Consider the following 12,278-nt stretch of genomic DNA (forward strand, 5'->3'; position numbering starts at 1 on the left):
AGACCAGATCATGCCCCTTGGCAGTAGTAGTTATTCCATTACTATCCACAAGCCGTTTAGTCCTGAGATAGGTAAGCAAATATTATTTTTTTATTTCTTACAGTTAAAATCTTCAGACATTTACATTTCTACTGCCCTTATGATACATTTTGTTTATCACATCTCAGTATCAGGAAGGTATACTAGTGATTTTTACCAGTAAATAATAATGCCTCTATAAGACATACTCTTAACATTCAGAATGCTGTGGTCACTTTTCTTGACACAGATGTAGAAAAGTTTGTAGCAGCTACGAAGAATAAAACAATCTTAAGGAGATCACTAGCAGGTAAAATCTTATACCAGTATCCTACAATTCTCTCTTCTGCAGATTCCACATTTCTGATGGAAGAAAAAGAAAAGATATAAGAATGATATTAGAGCACACCTAATCCCACAATCACTGACAGCCCAAGCTGTCATATTGATGGCGATACACTAGCAGCTTCACAGCAACTGCAGGAACAATCCTGAAGATATAGAGCAATACAGGCTGCAAAGCAAGCATCATTCTTCTGTCCTTGTTTGCTAGGTGGTAAAATAAGCAGTCTATTCCAGCGTGGGGCTGCATGCTTTACAACAACTTGTGCAATGCAAAGTTTCAGGCACAGATCAGCTCCTGTCCAGATACAAGCTAGAGCTACCATCAAAAGGCTGTTTGTCTATGTATTAAATAAGATCTGCTAAGATACATCTTAGGTGTTAAAACCTGAAGTGCCTGTTATGGATTCAGATCCCTAGTTAAGTTCCTTGCTAGGAGCTGTCAGCCATTGAGAGCAAAGACAACCCTGGACTCTCCTACGCATGACAGCAGTAGTAGCTGCAGGTAGTCATCAATTTGAAAGCAGAAATCATCAGTTTGTGCCCAGCTATAAGCTCAGATGTCTAACTTGGGGTATGTCAAATTAGAAAAAAATTTTCAAACACATTTACTTGTTCCGGGTTAGCAGAGGAGAGAGTTTGCCTGAATAGTTGGAAAAGTTTTCACATGTTTTCACTAACTGTAAAGCTCTCTTCTTCTCTTAGTACTTGGGAGTTTAAGAAGTTAGACCTCTAGCACTCCATGAGGGCTGGTAAGCGTACAGTCTCTCAAGTTAAAATATCCTCATAATCAATTACTCCAGAAAGCAGACAACTTATAAGGAAGATAAAAATTCCCTGAGACAAAGTGGACTGAATATTTCAGAAAAGTTAGTTGCGTAAATACTCTAGGGAGCTGCTATGCATATGGATAGATTTATTGGGCTAAAGTGCTCTGTGGAAAACAAAAATTCTACATGTTTGGAAAAAACCACAAGAATCTGAGAACAGTGTGGCATGTTCGTGTAGAACTAAACGGAGTGATTAAATCAAATTAACTTTGCAGAGAAGGAAATTCCTGCAAATATGGCTGAAATTTCAATCAGAACGGAAATAGATATAGGCCAGTCAGTCTCACCTCCATAACAGGCAAGGTCATGGAGCAGATCCTCCTGGAAACTATGCTGAGGCACATGAAAAAATAAGGTGATTAGTGACAACATGGCTTCACTAAGGGCAAATCATGCCTGACAAATATGATGGACTTCTACAACAGGACTACAGTATTAGTGGATAAGGGAAGAGTAAATGACATGATCTACTTGGACTTGTGCAAAGCATTCAGCACATGTGAATGTGCCATGCAACATCCTTGACTCTGAATTGGAAAAACACGGATACGATGGAAGGAATTCTCAGTGAATAAGGAATTGTCTGGATGGTTGCACTCAGTAAATTGTGGTCAACTGCTCAATGTCCAAATGGAGATAGGTGAAAAGTGGCATTCCCCAGGGGTCAGTATTGGGACCAGTGTTGTTTAGCATCTTTGTTGGTGACATGAACAGTGGGATTTGGGGCAACCTCAGCAACTTTGCCGATGACATGAAGCGCTGTGGCATGGGTGACACTCTGGAGGGAAGGGATGTTATCCAGTGGGATCTTGACAGGCTTAAGAGGTGGGCCTCATGAAATTCAACCAGGCCAAGTGAAAGGTCCTGTACCTGGGTCAGGGCAATCCCAAGCACAATTAAAGGCTGGGAACAGAATGCATTAAGAGTAGCCCTGAAGAGAAGGACTTGGGGGTGCTGTGGTAGGAGAAGCTCAATATGAGTTAGCAACATGCACTTTGCAGCCAGAAAACCAACTGTACCCTGGGATGCATCAGAAGAAGTGTCACCAGCAGGTCAAGAAGGGAGGTGATTCTCCCCTTCTTCTCTGCTCTAATAAGGCCTCACTTGGAGTACTGTATTCAGTTCTGGAATCCCCAGCACAGGAAGGATCAGTTAGAGTGGGTCCAGAGGAGGCTCACAAAGGTGATCATAGGGCTGGAGCACCTCCCATATGAAGACAGGCTGCGAGAGTTGGGCTTGTTTAGCCTAAAGAGGGGAAGGCTCTAGGGAGACCTTATAGCAGCCTTCCAGCACTCAAAGAGCATCTACAGGAAAGATGGGGAGGGGCTCTTTATCCAGGAGTGCAGTGACAGGATGAGAGGTAAAGGTTTTAAGCTGCAAGATGACAGATTTATATTAGATATTAGGAAGAAATTAGTCACGATAAAGGTGGTGAGGCACTGAAACTGTTCTCCCAGAGAAGTTGTGGATGCCCCATCCCTGGAAGTGCTCAAGCCCAGGCTGGATGAGACTTTCAACAACCTTATCTAGTGGAAAGTGTCCTTGCCCATGGCAGGGGATTTGGAACTAGGTCTTCAAGTGCAGCAATTTTAGACTTATTTTTTCACTCTGTTTACTTTTTCCATTCTGTAGCCTTCTTTTTCTTTTGTTATTGTTCACATGATGATGCCAAGATGATATATTTTTTTACCAGGTTAGACAAAATCCAACAATCTGCCACCAAAAATCCTAGTAATAAATGGACTATACATATCAAATTGCTTCACTTTAGAAAGTTATATGGAAGTATTATTAAGACATGATAGAAAGTATCTCAGGAGAGTATACAAACAGTTATACTTGTGAAACATGTTAGTTGCTAACAAAGATTTACAGGTGAAAGTGATTCATTGATAAATTCAAAAGGCAAGCATGTGTAGTTACTATGTATTCCACCTATACAAAGCATAAAGCATGAATCTATGGTGTTTTCTCTGTGCTATATTGCATAAAGTCCATTCCATGCTGTGGGAAAGAAAAATAAAATCATCGCCAGGGAAAACGTAAGCAGAAAACATCCGTTGGTTGGTGGTGGGAAGATATGGAGCCTAGTAATTTATTTTAACATAGAAGGCTGATCACCTGCTTCATGCAACAAAGCTATGCTGATTAACAGTAAAGCAGGATGTTGTACTCCAGGTCAAAAAATACTGCCTTTTCAAGAATCAAAGTGATAGAAAAATTCATTTTCCTGTTACTTCTTGGCGACAGAACTGCAATGTAGGAAGTTTAAAAACACAGCTGTTTATGCTAGATGAAAAAACAACATATGCAAGCAATGTGACAGCCTTAGCTGCTTTTCTTGCAGCTATTGTCATGCGAGCCAGAACGAAACTAGGTTAATGAATTTCTGCCTATTCAATCATGAGTCAAAGAAATTAACTGATTAGCCTTCTGAGCTGTTAAATACATCTGCAGTGCACAATAAATTATGCCACAGGTGTGCAGTGCAGATAATGGCTTTAAATATTTCTGACATTTGCAGGAGTATTTACACTTTAAATGGTACTTTTCAAAGGGTGCTCCTGATCTGTGTTTGCTTATTGAGAGGATTCTTGAACCTTCATGCTTTCAACTGAGTTTTCCTGAAATCGTAAGAGTGACAAAAGTGCTCTCCTCTTCCTCAACTGTTGATTTAACTTTTGTTTTCAAATAGATTGCTGGTATTTTGGTTTGACTATAATTATTTTTTGAACAAAAATAAAATTGAAATTTTAGCTGCCTGTGCTGGAATCTTTAGGACATGAATCAACATAGCAAATGAGGTAGCAGACAGGGTGTCATAACTCTAACCAATGTCTGCTTCCTTCCACCTGGATAACTGAATGTTGTGGTTTGAGCTAAAGTAGGATCAGTTTCTAACTGCAGCACAGTCTTGTCTAAGTAACTTCACTTTTTGAAAAGTAACTGCATGTTTTTCAGACAGTGTTACTCTCTAGAAGAGATAACATGGGGCACTGGTATGTGGAAAGACCATTGCTTATATTTATACTTATAGAAACCAAGGCCATCCTTGAGCTGGTGAAAAAAGGCTGCACCTGCAGGGAGTGGCAGACAGGGCAGGTGATCCCAAACTGACCAACGGAGTATTCCATCCCATATACATCATACTAGGTATAAAATTGAGAGATCATGAAGGTCTTACTCTCTTCTGCAACGGCTGATTTCTAGTAGGGACTTCGTCTTTGTTTGCCCCGATCCTGGATCCATGCATTCCTGAATCCAGTCCCTGAGCTCAGCTCCCTCCTAGCCTTGGACGTCGTTTCCCTTGTGTCTGCTCTACAGCATTTGTGGTGACGTGTAGTCATCAAGGGGTGGGGGTGCGATCTCATGTATTTGTATATATTTTATTACTTTCTTACTATTTTCATCATCATTATTATTATTTCATTAAAGCTGTAGTTTTAGTTTCTAACCCACAAGGATTTTTCTTTTCCCTCTCATTTCTCTCTTCCCTTTCCCTAGGGGCATGGGAGGCGGGGGGAGAAGGGAAGGAAATCGGAAGCCAACTGCTCAGTTTTAGCTGCCAAAATTAGCCAGGCTGGGACTAAACTATGACACAGAACAAGGATTCAGAAAAAAAGTTAGACCCCTTCACCTGGATTTTCAGGATGATCATAGTATGACTCAGAGACTTCAGACAATGGCAATGAGTAACAGTGATTGCAGATTCGATTCAGGAAATGCAATAACTAATATATTCTGAGAAATCTTTCCCATCACAAAAACTTGACTGCTTCTGACTGCTGTTTGGCTATTAGGAATTTCACTTAATTGTCTGTGCTGGGCTGTTTTCTCAGCTTGTGAAATTAATGTGCTTTTTCAAAACTAGGAAGGCGCCATCAGAGAGTGAATTGCTGCAGCAAAACAAAGTAGTAAGTCCAAGTACAAAAATCACTCAGTTATCCTCAAGGTTGTGGTCAAACCTTAGGAGGTGTTACACTGCAGGAGAATCATACCTTCTAGAGCAACCACAGAAGTGGATAGCCTAGCTAACCTCACTACCTCTGCTGTGCCTCAGGGAGCCAGCTATGTCAGCTGTAAAACTGAGGCAAAGATACTTTGACTAATGTCAGTGCTGACAATGGAAGAACAAAGAATTCTGATGAAAGCTAGATCCACTCTGCTAAAAAAAAAAATAATCAAAGTTTAAGCATCCAGTTTGAAGTCAGAACAGGATTAGTGAGAACAGGTAAATTACCGAGGAATCATTAATGGAAAAAGTTATTTATCTGTTTCTAAGAAGAGTTACAAAGTTCTTGTAAGGGGCTCTGAGATTAACAGATCTGGCCCAGTTTTACTTTTCTCCTGAAAGAATATCCACAGACAGCAATATTTACAAAACTTCAGAAAGCTATGGCATTTTGCAACTAAGAGAATGTCCGTGTATCTAAAGCGTAGAGTATGGATCTTCTGAATATTTAATATATTAGAAAGAGATTTGTTTCTCTAACTGGATCAGACCTGTTTTAAAAGTCCAGGATATTCATGTATGTGGTGCAACTTGTGGCTAGCTATGTTAATCGAACTTTTCAAATCTTATTTCAGTGCAATGTTTTGGTCACATCACCGTAAGATTTAGTATCTATATAAAATATAATGAAAACATAATTAAACTTCATGTAAAAGGATCTTCAGAACTAGAAACTTAATCAGGGCATTATAACATTTTGTATTATACTTAAAAAACATATTTGCATACATTTTTAACTATGACGCCCAGCAAAAAAATTTAATTTGATTTAAAAAAAATTCTATATGCCTTTGGAAATCGTATTAATTATTTAAGCCTGTTCAGAAGCTGAACGTTATCTAGTCAAACAGGCATAATTATTGCTTAATAATAACAATAACAGATTAATATCATCTATACCAAAACAAAAACTGTAACAAAACAAAAAGAAATGTATTCCCACAGCGGCCACTCAGAAGTGCTCTCACACATATTAGCTTATACACCAAGCTAGCAATCAGATCAGATCCCAAAACTGTGGATATTAGCTGATTCAGTAAAATAATTTAAAAAATTGGAATATTTCATAATTTGTTCACACTTAAAATGTAACTGGTACATGAATGAATCGCCTTATATTGGTATTCTCGTTCCTGTTTTGGGTGATATTTGTTATGAAATATCTTTCTGTCAAACCAAATATGGAAGAATGTGGGGTATATGTCTTCTAAATTAATAAATAAAAATTTAAAAAACCTCAGTGGGCTTATTTACCTTTCAAATTCAACAGATTATTGGCCATCTGTTGCTCGTAACATTGATTTTCATTCCTCTTGGCATCATACCTGCTAAAGTCAATTCATACTAATGTCAGAGATGATGTATAAAGAATGCTAGCTGCATTTTAGCTAGTGAGGCTCCAGAGGAAGGAATACAATATTAAACCAATAGATACCTGAATTCACATAAAGAAACTCCATATTGTCTGTGCATCATGGTTTGCCTTCTGTTTCTATGTCTCTGAAGACTTAATGGCTGAATCAGGGTAGGAGGGGACAGCAGGTATTTATTTTGAAGGTAGATATATTATTATGTAGCTCATGGTCCAGTGATCAGTATGCAAGTCTACAAAGGCTGGGGACAGATGTGATGTACTGTGACAAAGAGCAAAGTGACACGCTGATTGATCTGCAAGCCCAGTGGAGAAGCCAGTCAATACCAGTAAAATTCATGAACTGTTTATTTCTGCTAGTTTGGCCGACACGCCACTGATGCACACTAGAGAGCTAATGTCTTTAGTTAAGCTATACCACAGCATCTGCCACTTCCACAAACCAATCAGTGACACCCATGGGTAAGATGGCATTTGGTTTATGTAGCTGATGACAAACCAATCAGTGATTTTTCAGCAGTCTTGCAAAGATGAGGATATGTGCTCACACAGTAGTAGGTTCTCATGCTTGCACATTAAACATGCATTGGCCTGGTTTACTGCAATACGTGAATGGCACTGTAATAGCCAGATTTATCCTCTTTCCTCTTCACTTGTCTCTGTGCATCAACCTATCAACAATTTTCTGAAATTCAGCTATTTCTCTTCTCAATATGAAATGAAACCCAATACATAACAACATAGGAAATGAAATTATACATAATCCTGTACTACTGGATACAGCCAAAACCCAAGACAAACAGATCTAGCAGCAATAAGCAACACATCTAGCCTAATTAAACCCTCTCTTATGTTTTCTTTTTTATTGGGATTGATTAATTTAGAAACCATCTCTCGTTTCAAGAAAGTGACCAGAAAAATCTCTCATTGACTGCCTAAACAGAATCTAGCCCACTGGTTTTCCACTTGTTTTCTTTCATACTATCTAGACCCGAATCTAATCATATATGCCCAAAGAACAAAACACGGAAATGCGAGATTTTCACAGTAATGATGAGAACACTCCATCTCTCTAATAACAATATGTTTTAGAGGAAGTGCATAAGAAATAACCTTTCACTGGTCTTTCTTGGGATAAAACAACAAGAGCTTTCACTCCCAGAATCAAATTCCCCTGTGACTGGACTCCCAATATTTCCATAAAAACTCACTGAGTCATCAAATTCAGACTGACTGTGGGTATGGAATTTAAGATGATATGTTTTTCCCTGGTTACATTTTTGTCAAACAGGCATTGGCCAACGCTGCCAAACATGGAGCTCTGACATCACTTTAAAGGGTCATTTGTATTGTTTTCATACTTACTTTTAAAATTAGATATTATAATTTTCCCTCTAAAGGTCAAATCCTTGAATGAAACTGGTTTGGGCAGTCTCAGGAGATAAGGGTGAAATAGTCTGTATCCCAAGTTCTCTGGCTGAGATGAAGAGCAATAAATTTCATGTTTGCCTGTAACATGCTATGACATAGAAATTCTAAGACAAGCCTTATTTGATGTGGAAAAGGTTGGAACAAACTGAATGCGTTTAAATGATGATTATGAATTTTCAAGACTCCTACTGAAGTCACAAAACATTTAGTAGAACAAATAGCAGCCCTAAACTCAGTAACCAGTTGAGAAAGAAAGTTGTGACTATAAATTAACCTGTTGGAAAATCACTGACACAACCTTCAGTGCACGCTGAGGCTCAAGATATTACCATTGCATTGCTAGGCTTCTGTTCTCCTTATCCTGAGAATCTGATTAGAACGAGGAGTCTCATGGTGGCTAAATCCTGAGCAACATCTAAGAAATTAAGTTCCTGTTCAAATGAGCTAAAATCTTCTCTTACCTTATTCTTTCCATACTTTCCATTTTCTGTTCTCCACCCAAAAGAAGAAAACAGCAGAAAATGTTATTGTCCCTCAACAGCACTGCTGGCTTACTCTTTGCCCAGTATGTATCTTGGGGTCTGACAAAAGGAAGAAGCTGAAGGGAGAGGGGAGCTTAAGAACATCTGGAGGGAAGGGCAGCTAGGAGAAGAAAGGGATGACCAAAATCATTGTGGGCCTCTGAGGTGGCAGAGCAAGCAAGGAAAACATTGAATTTGTCATAAGCAGGAGAAGAAAACATGCGTGATTTGGACAGAGAATATATTATTAGTTGCAATAATCTTAGAAAATTTACTTAACTTCAGCATAAATACCTGATCTGTGGTACAGTGGTATATACATTCAAAAGCAGGATGGTTGACTGCAGCCTCTTCTTCCGACCTGGATAAAATGGCTTGTGTTGTATATCTTGGCAGCATGGCAGCTTTTCCAGACTTCCAGGGGATATGAGTTAAATCACTGCTGAATTTATTTCACTAACTTTTCTGCTGTGGGCATGACATGTCCGTAATTATACTTTTTATGTGCCTGTTCATTGGGGAATCCTCCAGACTCCAGGAAGGAGTCATCAGTATCACATATGGTTGTAGAGAGGGTTAGGAGGCCATGAGTAAAATGGCAGGGGAATACGGGAATGAAAGATTAAAGAAAGACAGAAGAAAACCAGCCAAGCTGTGAGCATTAATATTCTGAAACACCTTTTTGAATGAAGCAAAGAGTGATTTAAAATTTTGGGGTAACACATCTTATAATTTCAGATAGAATTATTACATAATCTGAATAAAACAACAGCTTTCTCTTTTGGAGGGTAAAGGGAAAAATGTTTTAATTTAAAACTTCAAAAGTAAATTTATCATCTTCTCTATGTGACATTCAAGGTTAGCTTTTTTAGTATTTCACCTCAGTCAAAACCCAAAGATTTAATTTCGAGAGAGTTTGAAGAGATTTTAGAAATATGAAATACCAGTATTGCCTCTGCTTTCAGAATCTCACAGAACAGTTGTTAAATTAAAAAAGCATTTCACAGAGCTTACCTTCCTACGATGGGATGGCACAATAAAATATGTTTCAATATTGTGCTTCTTCAAGAAACTATTCCTTTCATGACCATGCCCTGGTTCTACCTCATAGTCCCCATTTAGGCACTCTAAGGTGGTCTTTGTAATGTGAACTTTCCTGGAGAGAAAATTAAGACACTTTTGTTTAAAGCAAAGACATGAGCTAGTTGCTACTGAAATACACTCCTGAGCAGACAACAATAAAGAGGACAAATTATGTACAAACCGCCATTTCTGATGGAAAAAAAACCTGCTTTGTTTTGTCTTTTCAACTAAAGAGAACATAGAAACATTTCTATTCCATGCATTGTCTAAACTTGGGCAGAGTGAACAGAAAGATAACTGTTGATTGACCAAACACTTGCAGATTTGTTGATTTGTAGAAAGTGAAAATCTGCATATCATCTTCCAGATTGTGTGGTTTTCTTAAGTGTTTACCTCACCGCCTGCTTGCAAAAACATCTTCCTGTTTGAAACTTGTGACTTCACACTACGAATCTCTCCTGTGCTTAACAGAGAAACTTCTTTTTCTGTTCCCCTTCAAATGTCTGACTTGTTTAATTTACTCATTATGTTTTGTAGGTAGCTTTCTAATTCAATTTTATTTTGTCAGCACAGCCATCTCTAGTGCCTTTTGTGAGTTTTCTTATCCTGAAAACTATCTTTACACTTTCTCCAAAAGACACCATATATTTGGAATATCTTCACAGAAACTATTTGAAAAGCTATTACTGCTTTTCTCCGTTAAATATATTTTCAGATTTTTTTTTCCTGCTGGAAAGCCTCAACGTAGATGCTGCCAAAATTGTCTAAGGCAGACATTGTGTACATTGTGTAACGAACAGAAATTCATCTTAACCACAAAATTTAAGAGGTTCCAGTATCTCTCTATTCAGCAAATCACGGTCTCATAAAAGTCCAACACAGGATGGTAGGTCCCAGTCCAAACGTGAGCTGCGCACAGAAGCACACTCATGCACTTTTGTGAAATTGCACTGTGTGCACTAATATTTGGTCCAGGTTGTACAAAGAATACTTAAAATTGCAGGATATGTCCCAAGTGTTGGCTGCAGATGTACGCGCTACTGTATCATTTGCACACACACACAATCAATATCTGAGTGCATAGACTTTTGTTTCCTTCTATAGCACACTACTAGTGGTGGAAATCCTGTAATTTAAGGTACACACCCTTCATATGCATAGAGGTTCGAGGGTAAAAATTTCCTGGAATAACTAGAGGATTTTACTTTTATAACATGAAATAGTGAAAGTCTAGCACTCCTACATTCTTAGCATTGGTTCATTTCTACTCTTTATATTTGCAGCTTCCAATAAGGATTTCATTTGGAAATGTTTTGCTTCTAATCTAACCTATTACTCATGTAAATATCAAGATAATTTGGAGAATTCAACAGGATAAATCACATAATACATAGATTGCTCTTACTGAACACAACCATTTTATTGATAGCAATTTCATTTACAAAAGCCTCAAAGAAGGCAATAAATTTTTCACCCCTACAGATTTCTTTTTCTGTGGTTCTTTCTTGGACTTACCCAGGCAGTCCTCCAGCTTCCATTACATTAGCTAAAGTCACGTCATTTGACCAGACATCATATTGCCATTTTCGGAGACCCAGAACCCCACAAAGCACCCTGCCTGTATGCAATCCAACTCTCATGTTGAGATCAACCTCTGTGGCTTCTGCAACAGATCTGGAATAGATAGCATCAGAATGTTAGTCTTTAGTCAATGACATCGCTCTTGATTTTCTTTTTCTCTCCTTCCCTCAAAGTTTATATATATACATGACTGAACATGATAGGATCTTTTAAAACTCTCAGATGACAGTTACGCTTATTTCCCTTCACCAGTTTCAAAGCCCCAGTTAGAACTCCAAAGAAATAATTTTCTTGGCCATGTTTTAATTACCATTGAACCAAAATTTCAGTATTACTAAATTTCTTGACCTAGTACATTAAAATTTAATTTTTCATGTTCCAAGGAAACCTAGAAAAGGTTATGTTTCATTATATTTAATAAAAGTAAAAAAGAAAAAAAAGGAGAATAAAGCAATTGTGGTAAATGGCTTTGTTATGAAATTTCCCAAGAATATAGTTTTCAGGCTTTATTTGCCAGTTTTGCAGTATTTGCTATTATGAATCTACAGAAACTTAAGATGTTTACTGGGAGATAAACAAAGAACTTTCTGGCTGTAACTCAAATAACTCAGAAACAGACAGCTTAACTCCTGTACTTTCCTGTTTATCTTGCATCTCACAAGTATTTACTTTTTTTGCTATAAATGTTCCATTTTCCCTACACATATTTATTTCAGCAGGATGACAAGTGACCACAACATAATTGTTTGAACCAAAAAGAGATTTTGAAACTATCTATTAAGGTTAATTTTAACCTGACATGTAAGTAAGCAAACATGTTTCAATTCTAACATTACTCTAGACTGCTTTCAACTCATTATTAAAACAGGCTGCCAGGCTTCTTCTTACCAAAAATCTCTGTTAATATTTCTCTTTATCCTAGTCTTGGGTTTACTGGTTGGTGGATTTTTCTCCCTCTAATTCTTTTTTGCACTCCCCGCCCACCTCACTTACATAAAGATCATGCTTGATCCTGTACAAGTGAAGTGAATTTCGTTTTGAAAGAGTTTAATGTTAACCATTAAGGAAAAGATTGGTCTTGTGAGTAA

The 12,278-nt window shown here is 37.9% G+C and overlaps 1 protein-coding gene across 1 annotated transcript in view; it reads right to left on the reverse strand.

The window, feature by feature from the left end:
• Positions 1-12,278, reverse strand: part of ADCY1 (adenylate cyclase 1) — a 157,685-nt gene that overhangs the window by 48,068 nt on the left and 97,339 nt on the right. Inside the window, 2 exon segments of the mRNA XM_009568494.2 lie at positions 9,541-9,682; positions 11,125-11,283. Coding sequence (XP_009566789.2) covers positions 9,541-9,682; positions 11,125-11,283 — 301 coding nt within the window.

The sequence above is a fragment of the Cuculus canorus genome, chromosome 2 (genome assembly GCF_017976375.1).
Source record: "Cuculus canorus isolate bCucCan1 chromosome 2, bCucCan1.pri, whole genome shotgun sequence".
In the NCBI taxonomy this organism is placed as follows: domain Eukaryota; kingdom Metazoa; phylum Chordata; class Aves; order Cuculiformes; family Cuculidae; genus Cuculus; species Cuculus canorus.